Source organism: Dermacentor variabilis, chromosome 4 (assembly GCF_050947875.1).
Source record: "Dermacentor variabilis isolate Ectoservices chromosome 4, ASM5094787v1, whole genome shotgun sequence".
Lineage (NCBI taxonomy): Eukaryota > Metazoa > Arthropoda > Arachnida > Ixodida > Ixodidae > Dermacentor > Dermacentor variabilis.
Window position 1 is genome coordinate 49,252,914 of NC_134571.1, and position 24,634 is coordinate 49,277,547.

General features: G+C 43.5%; 1 protein-coding gene across 1 annotated transcript; it reads left to right on the forward strand.

Annotated features, from left to right (window-relative positions):
- Positions 1 to 223: 223 nt before the first annotated feature.
- Positions 224 to 22,111, forward strand: LOC142579097 (cytochrome P450 3A14-like). The gene is made up of 14 exons (XM_075688965.1): positions 224 to 283; positions 2,751 to 2,847; positions 3,662 to 3,714; positions 3,848 to 3,944; positions 7,104 to 7,229; positions 9,529 to 9,766; positions 10,454 to 10,584; positions 12,331 to 12,418; positions 14,898 to 14,967; positions 18,190 to 18,298; positions 19,017 to 19,108; positions 20,519 to 20,659; positions 21,263 to 21,425; positions 21,931 to 22,111. Exons 1-14 carry the CDS (start codon positions 225 to 227, stop codon positions 22,018 to 22,020), a joined length of 1,554 nt encoding a protein of 517 aa, XP_075545080.1. The 5' UTR covers position 224; the 3' UTR covers positions 22,021 to 22,111.
- The last annotated feature ends 2,523 nt before the right edge of the window (positions 22,112 to 24,634 follow it).

The window sequence follows — 24,634 nt, forward strand, 5'->3', positions numbered from 1 at the left end:
GCTGTGGCCACCCCACACGTGCGAATGGTGTTGCCTATCTTGCTCTGAAAACGTGAATAAGACAGAGAAGCACGATCAACGACACATCAAACTACGGCGCGCGCCAGGCTCCTCTCCCGTTTGTTCTGCGCAAGGCCGCCACCAGTGGCGCGTCCGTCGGCGTGCACGGCGCCTATAAAAGGCGCTGACCGCGGAGCGTTGCTTTTGCGCTCGCATGCTTCAATATGTTCGTCACGGGCGCACTGCTGTTCCTCTCGGCTGTGCTACTGGCAGCGCTTCTCATGTGAGTTGAGGGAGAGCGGGCGGGTATGACTGCCTAGCAGGAACGGTCTGATGTAGAGCGGGCTAGAATTAAAATTTAGGCGCCGTATTCAGTGTTTGTTATTGTTAAGCGAAACGGCGCATGTAAATACGCAGTACATTCACGCTCTGTGTATGAGTGGGATACGGGATCTCGCGGTACGAGGGGCTCGAAGGCGGTACTGCGGCATAACAGGAGCGTTAGAACGCAAAAGTGAGAGAAGCTTAAGCAAAAGATGATTTCGGCGAGTTGGCTCATCTTGAATGTAAGCTGAAGCAGTGGGCCCTTTGCATATGCCTGTCAATGTAGATGGTTTTTGTTATTTTTTCGACACATTATAATTTGCTGGTGCTTCTTCAAATAAAGTTCTATTGGGAGTAAGGCCTAGTAGGAATCGGTTGGCGCAGGACAAGGGTAATTGGAGTTCGCAGGGAGGGGCTTACGTTTTGCAGTGGAGATAAAATAGAATGATGATGATAATTATTATGAGTATGATAACGATGGTGCTAGCCGTGTTGTGTTTGTTTTCTTCCCCAGTTCCATCGCGTGATTCCAATTTAGATTCAAACTAAACATATTAAAAGATGTAAACTATCAGCTTTCGCCATAGCAGCCGAAGTGGGTAGTAATGCTATGATGAAAAAATGATGATTTACCATGTTAGTAAGGCTTTAAGGATCCAATTTTGTAACTTTGTAACCCCGAAAAAAAGAATGAATGAACGCCATGCGAAGTAGTTCATGGTTTATGCTCTCAGTTGGAGGGGTGATGACGTGCTTTACGCCTACAATTTTGGCCACGTTAACGGCTAGTCATGGGTTCCGTTAAGAAGCCTAATACGCCGTATTAGGCTGGAGGAAGTAAACAGAACGTGTCAACTAAGTAATAGGGAGAAGCACATACACCTGTGCGCTGTTGCGTGGTCGTGGCACTGATATATATATATATATATATATATATATATATAATTGCTACTACAAGTCACGCATACACTTGGACAACCGCAAATACTCTGCGCTTGTAAACGCGATGTGCAAGCCTTTTTTACGTACGTTCCTGTGATCTTGAACGTGTCGCAGGCATTAACCTTGACGAGAACCTCTCCACAAACTTATTTATCAAAAGTATAAAGGAGAGGGAAAAGAATACTGTCGTTCCCCTGGCTCATATAAAGAGAGCGCAACAATATATTGGTTTGAAAAGCGAATGCGGGGACGCGAACAAGAATCATATGACAGCCCATTAGCTAAAAGAAAGTCAAGGCCGGCCAACAAGTCGAGCCTGATACCAGCGCTTCGAGGTCACCATCATCGTCATAGTTATCTCTTTTTCCTTCTTTTTTTGCACGTAGGTACGCACACTAAATTCGAATTAAAAGTAAACACAGATAAATTCTAAAGCGATCAACTTAGGGAACATAGAAACAACGTCGTCAAGAAGAATGGAGGCTTTCTTGAGATTTACTGAAACATTTGCGACTGTCGACGATTCGTTTCCTTATTTTTTTTGATAACTTAAATTTCGGGAAGAAACGCAACCAGGTAATCGGAGAGAGAACTGAAGCTGAACTGACATCAAAACTATCGTGCTATGACAAAAATAACTTTAGAGAGAAAAATTTTGGAGAAAATGAATTGTTAATGGCTGGCGCATCTGCGGCGGAATATGTATATAAGTAAAAATGTTTACGTCAATAAACGCTTAGATCAAAGTCAGTGCTACATGATCCCCCCCCCGCCCCCCTCTCTAATTATTCTTTAGTATACACGATGGATGAGAAGTTGAAGGAAAATGTTGAGCTGGTGACTGACGGAAGTGTTATCTCCGAAAGCAATATTTCGGTATGCAGGCGCAAGCAGTATCCGTATGTGCAGCATACAGATGCGGCAGCAATAATATATAATTTAATTGTATTTCAAACTATTACATATGTAATCTACGCTAAGTTTGTTATAAAAAGATATGTGAATGATAGAAAAGTAAGCATGCTCACAAAAGAAAGCAGGGAATAGCCGTGACCAATGAGAAAAAGCCTCAAGTAAGGTATATGCAAGCAATGTTAGCTGTATTTGAGTAACGATCATTGGGCAACAAAGAAACAAAGAAACACATTAACAAGATTAAGTAGAAATCAATGTATATTTTAAATAAAATTTCTTTAATCATAATTTTCGAACTTTCGAAGCTAAAACCTCATAGTTTTATCTACAAGGCTAGGCACCTAATTGTATTCGATGTGATTTGGTTTGCTCTCTGTGTCGAGTTTTTCAAGAATAGCGGACGACTGCTGGCAGATATTGATCCCCCGATCATTTGTAGTGTCCTCTTCGAAGCCCTTTAGCCAATCCAAGATAAATTCACTGTCGTCTTTTACCAGTGATCGGCGTGTAATTATCGATGACTTCAGGAAGAGGATCTGTACTTAAGTTGTCTTTCTTTCTATTTCTAGAAGGCGCAGGTGGCATTTCTCTTACTTCGAGAGAATTGGTATCCCAGGACCGAAGCCCAGCCTAATCTGGGGAAATATCCGGGAGTACCACTCAATGGTAAGATTAACGAGTGTTTAGTCGGCGTCCATTCAATAATTCTCTTTAGGCCTAGATTTAAGTCGTTTGACAAGGAACGTGCTGCGGCAATTTCAGCGCATTACCATTCAAGTTTTTATCAGGTCCAAATGGTTCCCAAGACGCTTATCATCAAGGTTCAACAGCTTTTACATTTAGAAGAAACAGAAAAAAAATGAACAAGTGCGTTAGAGGGACGTTGCAGGCGTTCCGGAATTTTTTTCGACCCTCAGCGTCCCCGCTACACCTTATACACAAGAAAGAGTTGCATTAAATTGAATGAGCACAGCAATCAACCAACGAGCAATGCCTCACCAATAGCGAAAAACAAGCACGAACAATCGCGGCTTTGTTTTTATTCTATTGGAGAGTAAAAAACCGGTTTATTTAGCACGAAAATATACTTTTTAGAAGCACTGATCAACAATCTACCAAGCAATCATGCCAAGAAATTGTACTAGAATAAGAAATATATACCAGAAGAAAGCTGGAGCTGATACTATGAATTTTGGCAACGTTCTGAAATAGATGTGATAGTTAGAACTCTTATTATTATTTTTATTATTAGAACTCTAATAATATTTTAGCCGGTTCGGCACAAGCAGAGTAAACGCTATCCGAAGACGCCTTCGAGTTGATCGCATATGGCCGTAATAGCGTTTTTTTATTCGCCACAAGTAAAAGATGTTGACAATGGTACGAACATTAACGAGTTGCCAGCAGAAGCTGCTTTTAGAGTGTATGCGTTGTTTCTTCAGCAGCTGTCTCATGCATTATTTGACCGATATTCCAACAGGAGACTTACAAGGTGATAGGAAAATGGCTTGACCAGTACGGTGATACATATGGGTAAGTTTTTCCAGAAAATATCCTCGACCATCTAACTGTTCTCATGCTAGGCTCGAGGCAGCTTCACTACACTCGTAGTGAAGCAGCTACGCACCTCAATGTGACTTGACACAAATGCGATTTCACTATGCAGGTTCTACAATGGTGACGCTCCTTTTGTTGTGACCAGGGACCTAAACTTCGTAGAGCACGTCTTTGTTCGCAACTTCCAGAACTTCGTTGATCGGGGCGTGAGTATTTTGTAATGATGCTTTTCCTAATGTCTGGCTGCTGCGCTATTGCCGAGGTGCCACGTCGGTGAATACACACGATATTTCATTTTGCAATTTAATATGGTTAAAATGGCACCAACTTGAATGGTGCCGAAGTATTTTGAAAACTAGATCTTATTTACTGTAAAGCAAAATCTAGACATACAATACAAACCCTTTCGTTATCGTAGTTATTTTTTTTGTTTCTTTGTCAGCTTGCTTTTCTTCGTGTACCAAATTGTTTGTCTTGTACATTGTACAGTCGCGTTCAATATCAACTGCGATACGGTGCCCGTGAATGAAGGGGTCCCAAACTAAATCACGTTGTTAGGATGTTCATTGAAATTCATGGTAACGCAGTGCAGCTTGACTGGACGGGAACAGAGAACAATTTGATACACGCATGCACAACACTGTGTGTGTGTCAAAATGTTATCTGTCCTCATCCAGTTGGGCTACAAGGTGTTATCACAAGTCAAAAGACTGCTCGCAAGCGCCAACATACACAACATTGGAGATCTTGGAGATACAATATGATTACTGGTATTTATTAAGTAATTTTTCTTTGTGTGTGAGCGCCTTCGTGCAGTCCTGTGGTGTCTTCGACCTCGGGCACCTTGTTGCAACTAATACTGCGCGTGACGGTGCATTGCGGTTATGCCGCATAAAGCCTACTAGTACGCATGTTGACTGCAGTACGTTAATTTGGATCGATTGATACTGGAGCCGGAGACCAGGGTCTGGTTAACTTCTCTCCTTTTAATCTCATGCTTTCCCTAGGTGTATTGATGACGTTGTGCATGTGCTGAGAGAGAGAGAGAGAGAGAGAGAGAGAGAGGGCAGGAAAGGCAGGGAGGTCAACCAGAAGAGCACTCAGTTTGCTACCCTACACTGGGGGTGGGGGAAGAGGAATAAAAAGAGGCCAAAGGGAGAGAGTAAGCAATGAGTGCGTGTGGGAGGGGCACTATACACAGGGACACTATAAACGGTCTCTTAAGCAGGTTCACTTCAAGTACAGGTGTGGCCACACCTGTCACTTCAAGTGACAGGTGTGGCCACGTTCCAAGTACCTTTGATTCGGTGAACAGTCTTTAGTCCAGTCGGTGTAAAGTTGCCCGCAAAGAGAGGCGTTGTACGTCTTAGCGAGGGCAGGCACACAGTATGTGCTCGATGGTTTCCTCACACCCACAAGAGTTGCACATCGGGCTCTCGGCCATTCCCAAACGTTCGTAAACGCCACTCCCAGCCATAAGCGGCACAGCAAGGTTTTTTCGCCGCGGGAAAGGCTAGTTGGCAGTTTTAGCCGTAGCGTGGGGTCCAGTTTACGTAATCTGCAATTGAAGGCACTTGACATCCAGAGATCTTGTGACTTTTTGCGTGCAAGTAGGCGAGTTCCCTGGCAGCGTCCGACCTCGCCAAAGGTATTGGGCACGTCCAGGTACCTTCGAGGCCAGAACGGGCAGCCTTGTCAGCTAGCTTGTTGCCGACGATGTCACAGTGAGCAGGAATCCATTGAAATATAATGTTGTGTCCTCTTTCCAGAGCATGGTGGTGCACTTCCCTGATGTCAGATGTCATCTGCTCATAAGTTGTTTGATGTAATGCAGACTTGATACTGTGAATAGCTGCCTTAGAATCACAAAATACGACTCATTTCTCTGTTGGCTCTTCGGTCACGTACGTCATAGCCGCATCGAGAGTTGCAAGTTCTGCCGACGTAGATGTAGCCATGTGTGACAATTTGAATCTAACGGTAACCTGCTTAACTGGAACGACGAATTCGGCAGTTGAGCTGGTAGGTGAGGTCGAACCGTCGGTATATAAATGTATGTGGTCATGATACGTCTGGGGCAGTAATAGTAGCGTAAGATTCTTCAGAGCCGGCTATGCATGATTAGACTTTTTTGTAATTCCAGGAAAAGCAAAATTCACTTGAGGCTGTCGCAGGCATCACAGGGGAGATGAAGGCTTCGCCGCTGGTGTAAAAGATGCCGGTATGCACTATTGATGAGCCCTGATAACTCTTGAAAAGGTCGCTTGAGGTCTCTCGGCTGGTAGGGAGGCCAGACGATGGCCGGGGATCCTTGACAGAACGCGAATGTGCGCTCTGAGGGAGTCGACAGCTACATGTGTCTGGATCATATGGTCTCCCGCGATGGCAATTGTTGCTGCTGTTGAGGTACACCGAGGCAGCCCTAAACACGTGCGTAGGGCTTGACCTTGAATGCTCTCCAAAGCGCGAAAGTTCGTCTTGCATGCATTTGACAACACTGGTACACTGCAACGTAGGAGCCCGAGAAACAGTACCCTGTACAGCTGCATCATAGAATGGACTGGTGTACTCATGTGACATGCTTCCACGTATTTATTTTATGTGGGAATGACGAGCTGGCGTGACTTCAAGGTAAATATTTAAAAACATGCTGTTCACCTTCAGTACAGCCGGTTCAAAGAGAACTGAAAACATGCCTCTTCCCATAAACAATGTCCTCGACATGGGCGAGTGGCATAACAATTTAAATTTTGAGTGAGGGGACTCCATATGAACGATTAAAAGCTGGAACCACTTCCGCAGTCACTGTTAACGTCTGGTTCCTTAGCGGTCATGAACCGATATGATTTGACTTCTTTACATAGCCTCTTGCCTTGAAAATCATATGCCATAACGGTATGTGTAAGTTATGTTTTACAGTAACAGATACAGGCAGGAACAGTTACGAAAAGTTACGAAACGTGTACCGTGAGAAAGAAACTGCAGTCGAGGACGGCAGAGAACAGATGGTCTGACAAAATTGGCAAGTTTGCTGGCCTGAGATGGGGGTCAGCTGGCGCAAGACAGGCGCAATTCGAGATAGGTGCATGAGTGTTCGTCTTGCAGTGGAGGAAGATAGGCTGATAAGGATGACGACTATGACGACGACTAGGACGACGATGATGATGGAGATGACTAGGAAGGCTCCTTCCAGGCTGACCGGGGCGCTTTGTGACTGCTAGTTAACAAGCTGATGATACCTAATCAGCCATAGTGCGCCAGCGGCGAGTGGTAGTCATAGATGATGCCCGGGTTGGGTAATGCGTTCAGATAAAACGTTTCCTTCGACACTTACAGAGGTGCAACGAATGTTCTCGTTTTTCTAGATCACAATGGTGACCGATCAAAATCACCCTGTGTTGAAGAAGTCCATCTTGCACGCCTGCGGCCTGCCCTGGAAAAGTATCCGGTCATGTGTTGCTCAGTGCTTCAGTGGCAGCAAGCTGAAGCAGGTGCCCCGTCGAGTTTTTCTGTAACCGTTTTCGCTAGGTATACTGAGGTGTTTTGACAAACAGACATGTTACGTTATTTTACACTGTCAGATCCATCTAAAACATCAACACTTAAGAGCCATCTCTGGTAAGTGAAATTTTCATTGGAATTTCGTAAAACTTTGATAGCTCTGAGGCTATGGCATTGCGCTGCTGAGCGCGAGATCACGGGTACAAACCCGTCAGCGGCAGCTGCATTGTTCTGGGAGAAAGTGCAAAAACACTCATGTACCGCAGATTGTATTTTTTCGACCAGGTGGTCGCAAAAATAATGCGGAGTCCTCCCCTATGGCATGTGTTATAATCAGATCGCAATTTGGCACGTAAAATCCTAGAAATATTAATTTTTATGGGTTAAGTGTTGACCTGTCCCAGAAGCTTTGAAGTGTGCTCCCATCGGAATGCAGCCGCCACTGGCAGTTTCGAAGGTGCGGTCGGGATCGAAACTGCGACCTCGAATTCAGCAGCGTGATGCTATAGGCACTGAGCTACCGAGGCTAGTTGTTTGTAGAGTAAATATTGTAAGTGGATTCGGAATGTCACCGACCTGCAAATAGGTCTTTGGTACTCAATTCGTACGAAAGGTTTATGCCTCTCTCATAGATACCTTTATCTGTATTCGGAGCAGCTTCAAGATGAGCGGAAGGTAGTGAGGGGCAATTTTCGAAACGTTGATTCAACTCAATTCCCCATATTCTAACTCATCGTGTAAATAAGGGCGATCTTCATGAGCGAACGATGAAGCCAATTGAGTAAACGGTTAACGTGCTCCTGAGGTATTTCTAAGCGGAGAAGGGGCTTATAATAGATTGTGCGAGGTGCCGTTCATGCATTATACTAACCATACAAAGTAATCGTTGCTTTCGTTATCAGCGCACGTTGCTGCGCGTCCCTGACGATGTGCTTTTGGCCTGCGCTTCACCAAAGCACTGCGTTAAAAGTGTGCGCTAAGTGAAACATGTATACAGCGTGGTTAATTAAACCCATGGAAATAACAATCGGGGTGACTTTCTAAAGCGAAAAATGACAAAACAAAACCTACCAGAATTTACATGCAGGGGATTATAGCGTATACCGGTATAGTTAGTATAGAGGCTTCAGTTATAGGGTAGCTGCTGAACTTATTCCGCTCCCCTTGTCTCAGAAGCTAGAGAGGGACCGTAACCGATATATACCTTGTCGGGTGCCGTGCATATAAATACTGGATGTTTCACATACGTTGAACGAAGATTTAACAAAACATGGTAGGCCTTAAGGGACTGTCATTTGTCCTCCTGATTTACTCACAGTGTTTTCTTAAGTGCTATAATTCTTGACAAATTTATTAGGCAAGGTTTTAGAGTTGTCTTTTAGACCGAAAGTTTGAATAAAGATTTGTGGAGGAGAATCTGAAATTTGCAATGAAGTTACCTACAGATTTGTGCGATCTGTTTGGAGCACTATCAACGTCGTTTCTAAAGAACAAAGTACGCATTCCCGCATTAAGAGAAACGAAATCGTTACGTTTCCATCTACTGACAGCACTGGCCTTTCGCTTTTCATTAGTACGGTCTCGACGAGGGCTAATTGGTTCATATATGGAACTTAGTTCGAACAGCGCGAATAAAACAAGGAGACGAAGAAACAAATTGTCTGAGTTTCATAAATGCAATCAATACCACATCGGCTAGACTGTACGCGTTCGGATGTACACAGGTGCATTCTGGTGCAATGAAAGAAAGAACATAAATAGCACAATAGTTCTGAGCACGGTGTAAACAGCGCTTCTCAATGGTATTTGTTTCTTTGTGTTCTCGTTTTAGTCGTTCTGTTGAACCTCAGCTCTAAGTGTCGCTTATCATTTTGGACCATGGCAGATTTATATGTCCACAACGATGGGCTGACTAATCCTGCCTAGTCACGGTCGACCGCTTCTTTTTACAGTGGAGACGCCGACTTTTTTGCGAAAGACAATGGAAAACGCTACAAGGTAGACATGCGCGTTTCAGAACACGCCCTAAAGTTTCTCTGTTCAAACGTTTGCCCTAAAGCAGATTTTCAAAATTTTACATCAGTAAACTGAGCTAGGAATTTAACTAATCACACCGCAAGAAATATTCTGAGCAACTTAGCACGACTACGAACGATACGCCATTGGTCTTAATGGCTCATGGTGCATCTCCTTCAAGTTCGTTTATCTTTATTACGAAGCCAAAACAAGCGCGCCTTTCTAGACAAGTAGTGAATGCACCACATACAGTGCAAGCGTTCTAAACTCTAGATGATGCCACACATTGAAGAAGATGCAAGCATCTTCATCAAGTCTCTGGAGCAGTACGCGGACACTGGAGAAGAGGTGCACATGCTTCGCAAGTTTGAGGAACTCGCCATGGACTACACAGCCCGAGGCGCGTTCGGCATCGACGAACGCTTTCAAGGGAAGCCTAACCATCCGCTCATGGCAATCGCCAAGGCTACCCTTAGGGGTCTCATGAAGGGACCTTTTCATATGATCGGACGTGAGTTCATACTTTGCCCAAGACAAATATTTGCCCTTCTTCAATTCATTATGTATGACCCAGGTGTTGTGTAGTGTTACTTGGTGCTGTGCTTTGCGCTATTTTATCCATGACAATGTTACGCCAACTCACCTGCACACTTACACTGCTGAAGAAATTCATATTAACATATATTTATCGCGCAAGAAACGGCCTGCAGTAGAAAGTTCTCAAAATCGAAAACCATTAGGCTGACCTTCGACGAAAAGAACGCTATAGCAGGGGCGAGTATAAATTGTCGCGAGGAGGCAGGGCACACCAAATTTCTGCCAGCCCCGCCAGCGACCCCTCCTGTCGCCATAAAGTGACAGTAATTTGGTGCCTAGAGAATCATGCTCAGCAGCCCCCTCCCCCTGCTTTCAGGAAAAGGATATCTCATATAACGCATCCCTTTCCCCGTCTCCCGGTACAGGGTAGCCAACCGGAGAAAATCTCTGGTTAAACTCCCCGTCTTTCCCTTGCCTTTCTCTATCTGTGGCACCACCCCTCCAATAACATGCTTCAGACACCGAGTTTCGCTCAAGGCTGATAAGTTAAATATTGCGCAGCAGGGATCTAAAGAAAAGAGTTGTTTAGTAAAAAATTTCACAGAACGACTTTAAACTTTGTAAACACCCCCTGAAACGCTGCTTTTTATGCTCTCTTTAGAGAGCACAACCTCATTTGGGGCGCTCATGAAGCCACTCTACTGGCTTTCACTTGTCCTTGGAGAATATTCATTTGACGACCTGATTAAACAGACAGCCAAGGTGATTAAGCTGAGAAAGAGTGATCCCTTGGTGATTAGAACGTTTTCGCCATTTGCGTCTTAGGAATTGCTGCAGTAGATCGCAGGAATAATGTCGCTTATTCGTGTGTACCGTGTGCACCAGGTAACTAGAACCAAAATTTAATATCATAGTGTTATACATTATTAGACGAATGAGTCGAACAGCATATTGTTTGCAGTCGTCTTGAGTTACGCAACGTATTTTTTTGAAGTGCTCTTACTGAGCGCACTGGTTGCATTTACCTCTGCAAAATTTTATATTTGTTTTTGTACACAAGTCGTATTTCAAAAGTTCTATAGCGTGCTAAGAAACAACTAATAAATTGGTTTTCATGACGTTATCTCTCACGCTGCTCTTTTATTTCCGGGGCTCTGAATAAAGCCCACGAAATATCCAGAATAATAACCTCACTGAGCGCTTGGTAGCATCTGGGTAGCAGCGCTCTCTATCGTGGTGCAAACACGAGTGTGTTTGCACCAAAGAGTTGCCTGCAATACGAACTAGAGGAAACACTGGTGGTTAGATAGTTAAGCCACCAAGAGAATGATGTTTCGCACATGGACTTCAGAAGTTCTTGTGGCTTCGTTTATTACGCTTTATAGGCCTTGATTTACCTAAGCTTCGAGGCAATTTACGCGTTTCTTAAAACACAGAAGACAATAAGACTCTGCGAAAAAGCATAACCGCTGCTAATTGTAGTGGTGTTGCTTATCTATGGATCCGCTCCGTAATGCTTTCTATATAGGCATTTTGTGTTAGAGGTCCTCTTTTTGAATCGTGCTGTCGGAAAGTTTCAATAATATCTATTAATGCCCTAGCATTCTTTGGATACTTCACGCTCTTTCCGGGGGCTATGTTTGAATGTTCATATCTAACCGTTTTCCCATCTACCTACGTCACTGGGTATTCAGTGATCGAAAGGGGTAGCTCAAAAGGCCGCCGATGACCGATGCTTCCGACCGATGCTCTAAAGCACAAATGAAAAATTTTGCATGTTTAAATCTAACTAATTAGCTAAGTTATTCCGTTTCAACAAATAGTTTGAGTAACTCAAGATGACTATAGACCAAATACTGTCGGCATTTTTCTCAAAGGCATATTATTACATATTTAAAGCTAGGTTCTAGTTACGCGACACGGCCACTCGCAGGTGACAAATGGACTGTTGCGGCTAGCAGAATTCCTTTCTGGGCTCATAATGGAACTAACATGAGGAAACCAGCGCTCATATTCGGAAGGAAAAAAAACAGAAGCCACAGGAGCGCTCTGCAAGGGTGTTGTAATAGCGCCGATGCATGTCGCTTCGCTTTTGCCTACCGAATTTTGGCTCTGCACTTCGTCAAGATTAATATTTGATAGACGGCATGATGGCAACATTAGTGGATATTAAGGATAGCTTGCGATGCGTTTGTTCCTACTTGCACTCAATAATGACCTTGTTAGTCTGTCTTAATAAAGCATTGCTAAGAATTAATAACAGCGAAGCCCATGTGCCTTCGGGCGGCCATGTGGCCTGTGCTTTAATCCACTTGTGACCTGACGATCTGTTGAATAATTGGATCTACGATCTCAATTATTCCACCGCGTTTAATGAAAATGCAAGGTACGCACCTTTAATATAAGAAAAAGCAGGTTTCACATTCTTTCGTGAGTGAAGCAGCCAGATCACTGGCGCCAAGCGAAAATTTTCATCGTGATATGTTGCCTTGTAAGAAACAAGGTTATGCTAATTTTTTTTATTCAATCCCATGATAGCTCCGAAAGCACGACGTCTTGCAAAATCTCCTCGACGCGGAGTACATCGAGGCAGAAGAGGAACGTGGCGATAACAAAGTTGCAAATGGTGACTCTGTAAATTCGTTTCCCTTTGATAGCATTTTCTATTGTGCTGCGTAACTGTTTAAATTGAGAAAATATAGTTAAGGATGTCCTCACCGTGAAATTAAAAAAAATTCACATATACACATAAATAACGTTTCCGTATTATTGAATAATGTGCAGCATCCTGATGTGCAAAACTGAAACTTCCTCAGCTGCTCAGAAAGCTAATTCTGGCATAAATTATGTAATCTCTGGAACATCAATAATGCAAGAAGTGACAGAATATGACTGCGTACGTGAAAACACATTTCGTCATATATCAACGCAAATATTTAAATAAATACAGTTCGTCGAAACATACTTAGAAGCGTTGTGCATTGTACAAAACGTAACGACAATCATTAAATATGGTTGGCCACAAGAAGGAAACGTCTGCTAAGGTGATAATAAAACGGGTATCTCAACTGACAGATAGCTGCGAAGCATTGTCCGTAATAGGAACACAGGACATTGTGCTCCAAGAAGAATAACCGCTTATGAAGCTGATTAGCAAACCACCTCTTGTAGCAACATCATAACAAGCCAACAAACACTGACACCAAGGACAAGACAGGGGAAATTAGTTGTGCTTAATAAATGAAATGAACAAACGATAAATTAATGGAAATGAAAGTGGATGAAAAAACAACTTGCCGCAGGTGGGGAACGATCCCACAACCTTCGCATTTCGCGTGCGATGCTCTACGAATTGATTTACCGCGGCGCCATTTCCCCGTCCACTTTCTTGGGTATTTATGTTTTCTAGTAGAACTCTAGAAGTGTTAGCCAGCGCCACCACTCACAGGCCTTCGCGGCGGATTTAGAAAATCCTTTCTGCCACTAGTACCACGAGAACGTGACCTTTTTGGGAGAAGGCAACCGGTCAATAAACCCACACATGCTACCTGAAGGCGTCAATGTTGCCGGATTCGAGACCCTCGTTATGTAGTAAACGAGAAGAAAGGGGGTTAACCAAGGGGCCCGATTTTTATTAGTAACATCATATGAAGCCAACAAACACTGACACCAAGGACAAAATAGGGGAAATTACTTATGCTTAATAAATCAAACAAAGAAATGAAATAAAATCTTTTCATACACTTTCATTTCCATTAATTTATGATTTCTTTATTTCATTTATTGAGCACAAGTAATTTCCCCTACGTTGTCCTTGGTGTCACAGCTTATGGCTCCTTATGATATGAGTAATAAAAATCGGGCCCCTCGGTTAACCACCTTTCTTCTCGTTACGTATGGACAGCTGGACTAGTTGGTTGTGATTAGCATTATGAAACATCGTTCCAGCGCACAATTGAACACGGACGAGAAGAGAAAGACAACACGAACGCCGGTGAGAAGAGAAATACAACACGAACGCCGGTCTCTTCGTCTCTTGTAGCAACGACACTTTCGGCAGCTGAAAATAACCTTTCGCTCAAACTACTTTATAGGAATACCTAAGCACATCTGGGTGAGCGAGGCGGGGTATTGGAGCGGCTATAATATAGTCGCGAATTCCACGGCACCGAACTCCATTAGTGATCAAATGATTTGAAGGATGCTCGTAGTTTCTAATAGAGAAACCAGGGTCATATGATTCGGTCATCAAAAATATGTAGAAAACAAAGAATCTAAAAATAGTATATCGAATGCGCATTAACTAGCATACAGTAATTCATTATATTCGACATGTTCTAAGGCTTGAAGACGCTTGTCGCCCCAAACACTCGCAAAAGTATTCTGACGGTCACGATACACCGAGTGCAAAACTAAATTCATTTGCAGCCTTCGCTGTGCTTCAACCAATCCACCCGTTACCTTCAGAAAATTTGTTGTCTATAACCAGGTTGAGAGGGCTGATGCTATTTATGAATTCTCAGCTGCAACATAATACCGCTGTCTGCTTGTCTAGACGTCGAGCACAAGTCCTTTTAAAAGAACAATCCAGCTACTAAACAAGAATGAAATATAAGGGAGAACGATGTCCTCGCGATTGTCAGAGCTTACGATTGTGACCGTGAGGTGCTTGTGACTCCTAATAGAATCACTATTTTCATGGTTTGTGCTTTTCTGTTTTGATTTTTCTTCGTAATGAATTGTAATTAAACAGTCCTGCGGCTGCCACTGTTTTCAAGCTGTTATGTTATTAGTCACCCTCCTCGTAAAAGCGTGTGCTAGGATTCTTTTCTTACATACACGTCTATGAAATTACAAAGGATGTTGTTTTTGGACATTTATTTACTTATAAATACATCACAGGTTACAATCGGAGCATTGTGTGATCAGAGAGGAAGTACAACAAAATTACATAGGGCATAAAGCGGAAGAAAGGGACGTCATTACTTACTGCAACATCATTGTAGACAATATTGAACACACAACTTTCCAAGAAGTGAGAGCATAAATTCTCTCAGAATGTTACGAAGAACGAGTTAAAATAAATTGTTCTCGCTCTCTTTCAGGAAGTGCCGGAAAGAGGGCTCTCACCACTGAAGAAGTTTTAACGAGTGCTGCAGTGCTTTTCATTGCCGGGTAAGAAGTAAAAGCGCACCTGACGTTATGCATAAATTAGGAGTAATTGAATTCTTGCCTATCATCATGCTAATCACCAGCACGAGAATTTATCTGAACAGATGTGGTCTCAAGACACAATCAAATCCTAAATATATCTATAGAAATAGGGTGATAGTAAGATTAGTCTGTGAAAAAAAAATAAACAACGTAGTTCGTAGAAAGAACGATCCTCTGATATAAAGAACGCAAGCACTTTGACAATACAGCGCCAAGAAACATTGTGATTCCTCGAAGTTCTTTTGGAGAATATGAGTTGTCTGTGCATATTGATGATGATGGACAGGCCGCCATTGGAATCTGAACCTGGCAACGTTTAACGTTAGAACGCTATCTAGTGAGGCGAGTCTAGCAGTATTATTGGAGGAATTAGAGGGTAGTAAATGGGATATAATAGGGCTCAGTGAGGTTAGGAGGACAAAAGAAGCATATACAGTGCTAAAAAGCGGGCATGTACTGTGTTACCGGGGCTTAGCGGAGAGACGAGAACTAGGAGTCGGATTCCTGATTAATAAGGAAATAGCTGGTAACATACAGGAATTCTATAGCATTAACGAGAGGGTGGCAGGTCTTGTTGTGAAACTTAATAAGAGGTACAAATTGAAGGTGGTACAAGTCTATGCCCCTACATGCAGTCATGATGACCAGGAAGTCGAAAGCTTTTATGAAGACGTGGAATCGGCGATGGGTAAAGTCAAAACAAAATACACTATACTGATGGGCGACTTCAATGCCAGGGTAGGCAAGAAGCAGGCTGGAGACAAGTCAGTGGGGGAATATGGCATAGGCTCTAGGAATAGCAGAGGAGAATTATTAGTAGAGTTTGCAGAACAGAATAATATGCGGATAATGAACACCTTTTTCCGCAAGCGGGTTAGTCGAAAGTGGACGTGGAGGAGCCCGAATGGTGAGACTAGAAATGAAATCGACTTCATACTCTGCGCGAACCCTGGCATCATACAAGATGTAGACGTACTCGGCAAGGTACGCTGCAGTGACCATAGGATGGTAAGAACTCGAATTAGCCTAGACTTGAGGAGGGAACGGAAGAAACTGGTACACAAGAAGCCAATCAATGAATTAGCGGTAAGAGGGAAACTAGAGGAATTCCGGATCAAGCTACAGAACAGGTATTCGGCTTTAACTCAGGAAGAGGACCTTAGTGTTGAAGCAATGAACGACTATCTCATGGGAACCATTAAGGAGTGCGCAATAGAAGTCGGTGGTAACTCCGTTAGACAGGAAACCAGTAAGCTATCGCAGGAGACGAAAGATCTGATCAAGAAACGCCAATGTATGAAAGCCTCTGACCCTACAGCTAGAATAGAACTGGCAGAACTTTCTAAGTTAATCAACAAGCGTAAGACAGCGGACATCAGGAACTATAACATGGATAGAATTGAACAGGCTCTCAGGAACGGAGGAAGCCTAAAAACAGTGAAGAAGAAACTAGGAATAGGCAAGAATCAGATGTGTGCGTTAAGAGACAAAGCCGGCAATATCGTTACTAATATGGATGAGATAGTTCAAGTGGCTGAGGAGTTCTATAGAGATTTATACAGTACCAGTGGCACCCACGACGATAGTGGAAGAGAGAATAGCCTAGAGGAATTCGAAATCCCACAGGTAACGCCAGAAGAAGTAAAGAAAGCCTTAGGAGCTATGCAAAAGGGGAAGGCAGCCGGGGAGGATCAGGTAACAGCAGATTTGTTGAAGGATGGTGGTCAGATTGTTCTAGAGAAACTGGCCACCCTGTATACGCAATGCCTCATAACCTCGAGCGTACCGGAATCTTGGAAGAACGCTAACATAATCCTAATCCATAAGAAAGGGGACGCCAAAGACTTGAAAAATTATAGACCGATCAGCTTACTGTCCGTTGCCTACAAAGTATTTACTAAGGTAATCGCAAATAGAATCAGGAACACCTTAGACTTCTGTCAACCAAAGGACCAGGCAGGATTCCGTAAAGGCTACTCAACAATAGACCATATTCACACTATCAATCAAGTGATAGAGAAATGTGCAGAATATAACCAACCGTTATATATAGCTTTCATTGATTACGAGAAAGCGTTTGATTCAGTCGAAACCTCAGCAGTCATGGAGGCATTACGGAATCAGGGTGTAGATGAGCCATATGTAAAGATACTGGAAGATATCTATAGCGGCTCCACAGCCACCGTAGTCCTCCACAAAGAAAGCAACAAAATCCCTATAAAGAAAGGCGTCAGACAGGGAGATACGATATCTCCAATGCTATTCACAGCATGTTTACAGGAGGTATTCAGAGGCCTGGAGTGTGAAGAATTGGGGATAAAAGTTGATGGAGAATACCTTAGCAACTTGCGATTCGCTGATGATATTGCCTTGCTTAGTAACTCAGGAGACCAATTGCAATGCATGCTCACTGACCTGGAGAGGCAAAGCAGAAGGGTGGGTCTGAAAATTAATCTGCAGAAAACTAAAGTAATGTTTAACAGGCTCGGAAGAGAACAGCAGTTTACGATAGGTAGCGAAGCACTGGAAGGGGTAAGGGACTACATCTACTTAGGGCAGGTAGTGACCACGGATCCGGATCATGAGACTGAAATAACCAGAAGAATAAGAATGGGCTGGGGTGCGTTTGGCAGGCATTCTCAAATCATGAACAGCAGGTTGCCACTATCCCTCAAAAGGAAAGTGCATAACAGCTGTGTGTTACCAGTACTCACATATGGGGCAGAAACCTGGAGACTTACGAAAAGGGTTCTGCTGAAATTGAGGACGACGCAACGAGCTATGGAAAGAAGAATGATGGGTGTGACGTTAAGGGATAAGAAAAGAGCAGATTGGGTGAGGCAACAAACGCGGGTAAACGACATCTTAGTTGAAATCAAGAAAAAGAAATGGGCATGGGCCGGACATGTAATGAGGAGGGAAGATAACCGATGGTCACTAAGGGTTACGGACTGGATTCCAAGGGAAGGGATGCGTAGCAGGGGGCGGCAGAAAGTTAGGTGGGCGGATGACATTAAGACGTTTGCAGGGACAACATGGCCACAATTAGTACATGACCGGGGTAGTTGGAGAAGTATGGGAGAGGCCTTTGCCCTGCAGTGGGCGTAACTAGGCTGATGATGATGATGATGATGATGATTGATGATGTATGAGATGCAACTAACGTAGCTTGGATAAATGCAGGTTTGAAACTACAGCAACAGCACTGAGTTACGTTGCGTACTCCCTTGCGAAACACCCTAATGTCCAAGAGAAGCTTCGGCAAGAAGTCATCGATGCCGTCGGTACCGATGTAAGTGACGCTGGTTTTATAATGAGATGCAGGTCGGGCTCTTCGATCTTCCTGAAGTTGAGGATCTAAAATACTTGTTGTGGACACAGAAATATTTCTGCGTTTTTTTACGTCAGAAAAGATGATCGCTTTATTTTGTGACTAGATTTCATTGTTCACTAAGTGATGAGTTTTCTCGTAAATAAATTATGGTTGGGCTGGCGATTTCAATCAGTAAAAAAGAAAGACTAGTCCACCTCTTCAAGCGATTGCCAAGCATCCCTATCTTGGCTCATAAAGGTGAGGAAATTTAATCTGAGGCCAATGCTGTAGGCGCGCGGGGACGCACAAACACTTTGTCTATCTCTTTCCGAGCTATTTGCGAAGTAGTGACAAAGATTTACTACTTTTTGCTGGCCAGATTAATTATGAAAAATGTACTTAAAATGGCACCATTGATCGATGCTTTGAAATTGCTCGCAGACATTCACTCGATTGCGCTTAATTCGAACAACGAGGATGCTTAGATCCTTAGTGTTTGTATCCGTCTTGCTCACCACATAAAACGAGGTTCTCAGCCCGAACGAACTTAGAAACTATTCCTGACTGCCACCCATTGTTCTAGGTGAAGGTAAAGGTAATGAAGTTTCGGTTCTAGATTAAGTTTTGAATTCAATAGTTATGTGCCGCTTGTGAAACCTTGAATACTGTACGAAATCACTTATATTCTCCTTTTTAGGGCTCCCTGGACTATGAAACAGTCATGAAAAAGCTGAAATACTTGGAACACGTAGTGGATGAAACATTACGACTTTATCCTCCAGCATTATCGTGAGTAGACTCAGTGTGACAAACTTCGAACAACTCATACCGACGAACTAGGCTTGGTATCAAGTTGCGCACTTATCTGCTGAGCAGGACCCTAGAGACAAGCTTGATTAGTTGACTCAATGGTAACCGTCCACAGTTGGTTCGAAAAGCAAAATAATGCACACCTTCATACAAAATGGTCCGTCCTCTATAAATGGTGAGGGATTGTGTTATGCAGTTGTTCCTTGCATTAAAATAAAAAAGAAATTATGGAGTTTCACGTCCCAAAGCGAGAGCACAATGTTATTATGAGGCGCGCTGGAACAGAAGACACCGGAATAATTTTTCGCCGCCTGGGTTTCATTAACGTGCCCGCAATGCATGGTATTTTGCATTGAGCCCCGTTGGTATGGGGCCGCCGTGGCCAAGGTTTAGCCCTCGCCCGCAAGCTGAGCAGCGTGGCGCCGTAGGCACTCGGCTACCGTGGTGGGCGATGCCCGTTGCACAGCTGCTTTCTGCTCAATCGCTGACACAAATGTTTCTTGCACCTACAACAATAACAAATTTCCAGCAGTTTTTCTGCACTTCATTGTGAGCCCGTATTCGAAAACAACTGTCAAAATATTTGCTTGACTGCAAATATATTATTTACGGTTGTAAATGTACATGTAAATGGATAGCTTGACTGAGGATCAAGAGGGCACTAAAAACACGAGCTCCAATTCGACGTAAAGGCGTTTATGATGTAACGGTTTTCTCAAATAGGAAGATTAAATTGAACTGATCTTTTTACTAAAGCAGCGAATCGCTCAGAAGTCAAATATTAATGACTAAATGCCAAGAATTACGTTCCGCGATTTTTTAACCCAGTGACGGAGCGTGCTACAATCGTAGTATTGGATATCGATTCAGTAGACTCCTGATCCCCAGTATTACATCCACAATGCATCCATTGTATGTAAACATAAGCACCTCGGTGAACCATCCCTGCAATTATTCAGCGACATCTTGTTTTTAACCCCAAATTTATTTCTGAATGTGGCAAAACTGCGAGCTTGCTCTGGTTAATGCATTCTCATCATAATACATTCTCTTCTATTGAATACAATATTCTACAATACTTCCAATAATAATTCTATTCTATTACTACTTCTATTAATACAAAAATAATAGTTGACAACGGGCGTAATAGCTCATGTCTCGTTACTTACGGAACAAAGTACGTGTTTGCAATTTTAATTGTTGTTCAAGCTGTCAGAGCCTTTTTGAAGGATTGTTTACACTGGTAACGGAGCTGCAAAATTATTCCGCAACAAGTTACTTTATTTGGTGAAAGACTTAGCGGTAAATTGATGACTCGTCTTTCCTGCAGAAAGGTACATGATATAAAGCTCTACTGCATCTGATATCCCCTGAAATGTTCGTTTGCAGGGGTGTGAATCGACAGGCCAAAGAAGACTTCGAATACAATGGCATCAAGTACAAGGCAGGTACAAACGTCACGGCAGCGTTGTACGAGATGCATAGAGACCCACGTTATTTTTCGAACCCTCTGGAGTTCAATCCCGAGAGGTGAGTGAACTTACTACTTACTCTACTGACGCTCCTACGAACGCAAACTTGCGCACCACGGTCATTGTATTGGAAAAGCAAGTTCACTACTCAGGAATTTTGAAAGCAATAAGCTTTCAAAATTTCCTGTCCGAACGTACCATCACTTCTGCCTGGCATACTTATTAGTCTCGGGAAGCCATGGTTCACATTTGAAAACGCTAGAAAGCCTTATGTCGACTATAATTAACTCGTATACAACACCAACAATTATTCTATACAGCCACTATGATAGATCCAGGAGTGTTCAAATAACCTTACTTTACGTGTTCCACGAAGAACCTTGCTTATGCCTTCTATTTTGGTGCTAGATTTTTGAAGCAGGGCAATGTTTCTATGTATGGACGCCACTCATGACGCCAACGTGCCCTAAAGATATTGAAAAAGAAAACAGAACGAGAACAAACCATCAAACAAAGAAACAAGCAAACGAACGAACGAACGAACGAGCGAATAAACAAGCAAACTAACTAACTAACGAAGGGACGTTAGTAAAGAGTGTCTGACATTTGTAAATGCAACCTTGCGGCTTCATAGCGCACATATGCGTTTCATACCGTGCAGGTTTTCGCCAGGAAACGAGGCCTCGTTTACAAAAGCAGCACTCATGACCTTTGGCGTCGGACCTCGCAACTGCGTTGGAATGAGGCTGGCCTTGCTAAAAGTGAGGTACACGGTGGCCAAGATGGTCCAGAAGTACCGCATGAAACTAGGCCCCTCTCAGAAGGTTACGATCTTTTCATACTGCATTACGAAAAATAAGTCTGCCAACCTCACTGCTTCACCTTACTCTTACCATCTCAGTCAAGGGTTTTTATGGAAATGTGCGCTTCGGGGTTCAGCGTAAAACGAATACATAGCGCCTATACTTGTACATTCTAGCGACTGAGCGTGCAGTGCATGGGGGACTGAGGACGGGCAGTGCAACGGGTTGACGCTAGACCGTCAACCCGTGCGTATACGCACGAAAGAAGCATGGCTCATCTTAGCAATGCGCAAGATCGAGCTGTTTAACTATGGTATGTTTGCTGCGTGTGCTCTTTGCCCCTTGGCCTCACAAAGAACAGCTAAATACAAACGGCAGAATCCAGTCAGAAACGAGCGCATACGATTCAGGAGCGCGTTAGAGAGCGCAAGCTTGTTAGAATTCGGAGCCCAAGCTGAGGTGCTTTTTGTTTTGTTTGTACTGCTTCAATAAAATCGTATTCGATGCATATTCTGCAACCTTTTAGGGAACCATGGAGCTGGGCCAGTATGCGATGGTATCAACGCCAGCAAGAGGGCCCTGGATTGTCCTACACAGTTATGCGAACGAACGCTGAGACAAGTGATTCTCTGGCCTCCCAATTCTATATATGTGGAGTTGTTCCTTTCGGTCCCTTGTCATCACTACGTATGCGGCTTTGTCATGTGCATAAACAGCTTTTCTCTAATAAACATACTTGATTGTTTGTTCTATATTATTTATTGACTGCGGGAGTTGCCATTCGGCACGTTAGAATCAAATAATAGTAAGCAAATGCTTTATTAATGCTGTGGGTGGCGGTAAAATTCTGCGTGCTAATGACGTGCGCCGAACATAAATGTGTAGTGACACAAAATTTCGTCGTTCACGTTTTTTTTTGATCCAGATGAAAGGGCGAGCGCTGAAGATCGTTGGAAAAATGCAGACAAACCCAAGCATGTTTTAAACAAATAATAGAGCACTTTTGTTACGATAACATTACATGAACCATGGACGCTCAGCATTCGTGGTTATTATCGAAACTAGTTAGGAATTGAGGAAGGATGATCGAGATGAATCAGTGCACAGGCAGAAAATAGACCAAAGGGTATCGGGAAGGAGGAGGCTGGCGGAAGCGACTATATCATTGTACCACCACGCTGCGCGGGCCCACGCCAACTGTGTAATCCTCCCGGCTCGTTTGGTTGCACCGTGCACGTAGCCGAATGCCTCACCCTCTCTTCTGGACATGAAGGGTGTCATTGATGTCATTACATAATGTCGCCGATAACGACAAAGTCTCTTTTCATAGAATTAGTATGAAACATAGCTGCAAAATAGTCAACGATAGGAACAAGTCACTCGCTCGACAGCGGACATGCTTTCATGTCCACTCTCGTGAGTGTGTCGCATTCTGGCTTCCTTCCATTGGGCTACTTGCTCATATCCACGCAGCCCGGTGTCATTGTCAATCTTATGAAGCTTGATCTGACCCGTACATACTCTTATCAGTCGTTATCAATATGATCAGACTAGAGCTGACGCTTACCAAACTATATCGTTTGTGTCATCCTTATCGAATTCGATCTAGCCTTTATCAACCCTTATTAGTCCTTATCGACCTTATAAGAATTCATCCTATCATCGTAACTCCTTACGACTCTTTAGCACCTTATCTATCCGCGTTGAACCCTTACGAACCATGCTGAGACGCATATAGCTCCTCCCTCCCTAATATCCTTATCAATTCATTGACAGCTTATCTGTGTGTATTGCGCCCTCATCCAATCTTTGCGACCTCAGAGATCGGTGGCATTTCGACCGGTGATGGAATGTTCCAATGGAACGCCCTAAGGAACGAGCATTCCCCGATCACAGAGACGCGTTGGGTATGTGGCGTGTTTGGCATGAAATTTTCGCAAGAACGGAGTTTCCCGGATGTCTGCGATGCTCCAAGTCGGCCGTACATGTGGTCCTAGAGGTGGCTTCTATTCCACCACCACGAAAACTAAAAAAAAAGAACTCTTTATACAAGATGTTCTCCTTTGAGATTTGTTTTGTACACACGGTTACAAGAAATTCGTATGGTTTAGATATATTCACCATCTGCAAGCGTGGTTGCTGAACCAGTTGTGCATGACACTTGGTTTCTGAGCGCATGGAGTCGTAGGTTCGAAATTCAGCACGCCCACGGGTTTCCTTTCGAATTTATTTTTATACATTGATTTTTTATAGCGAGTCATACAACGTAACGGACGAACGGAGCATGGGTTTCCTCGTTGGAGCGGCATAGAAATGCTTACGCATTGAAAACCAAAAGAATATGTGGGCTGTGTATCTTGTATACGTCTTTGTTCTTTCCCGCTGCAACGAAATTGTTACTCTACCAACTCACAAACTTTCGCTCCTGTTGCAATACCTATCCTCTTAGCTGATAAAATGGCCCAAATTGGCTACCAGCTTGGACTACTAGCTAAGTGCTCGTGGTCATGATGTTATCGTGGTCGTTTGACTGTCGTTTATTCCAGCTTCGTCATCTGACTCTCGTCATGCCGTCATCTTTGCACCGTCTACGCTGACCCGTTGACCCAAGTTGTCTTATAGCTTTGGCTTCTACGTATGTGATGGTCGGGATGCTGTCGTGGTTTACGCATTTTCGTCATTCAAGGTTTTAAATGCGAATTATTTCTTGGAGAACACCTGTCCTTTTGACAGTATCCATCCATCATCTAGCCACCCAGCAGCCAGCCGCCTACGTCTCGGGGCTCTCATGGTCGTTTCGTTAACTCGGTATGTGTCAAAATTAGCATAGTATGAGTAAAGCGTATGACAAACATCAATGATAGGGGATGACATGAATAGAACTTTCTGGAACTTCGTGGATATGAATAGAAGTTTGTGGAAGGCGTGCGCGTCCCAGCGATTAGTCTGGAACATTCGACGATTGATGTATAATAGCCGACGCGCTTGACCCGTTGATCAGATTTCGACGACCACCGATCGTGTTCACCACTACCATTGTTCCTTAAGTGTAGCCTGTTTTTGAGGGCACAAGTTCACCCAACAGAACGCTCGTTTCGTTAATCACAGTTTTGCTGTCTTCTTAACCGTCACTACCACGTGACATCTGGTGGAGGTGCTAGTGCGTTCATGTACCGAACGCCCCCGCAAAGCCGCGATCCAAGCCCGAAGCCCGAGGACAAAACCAACGT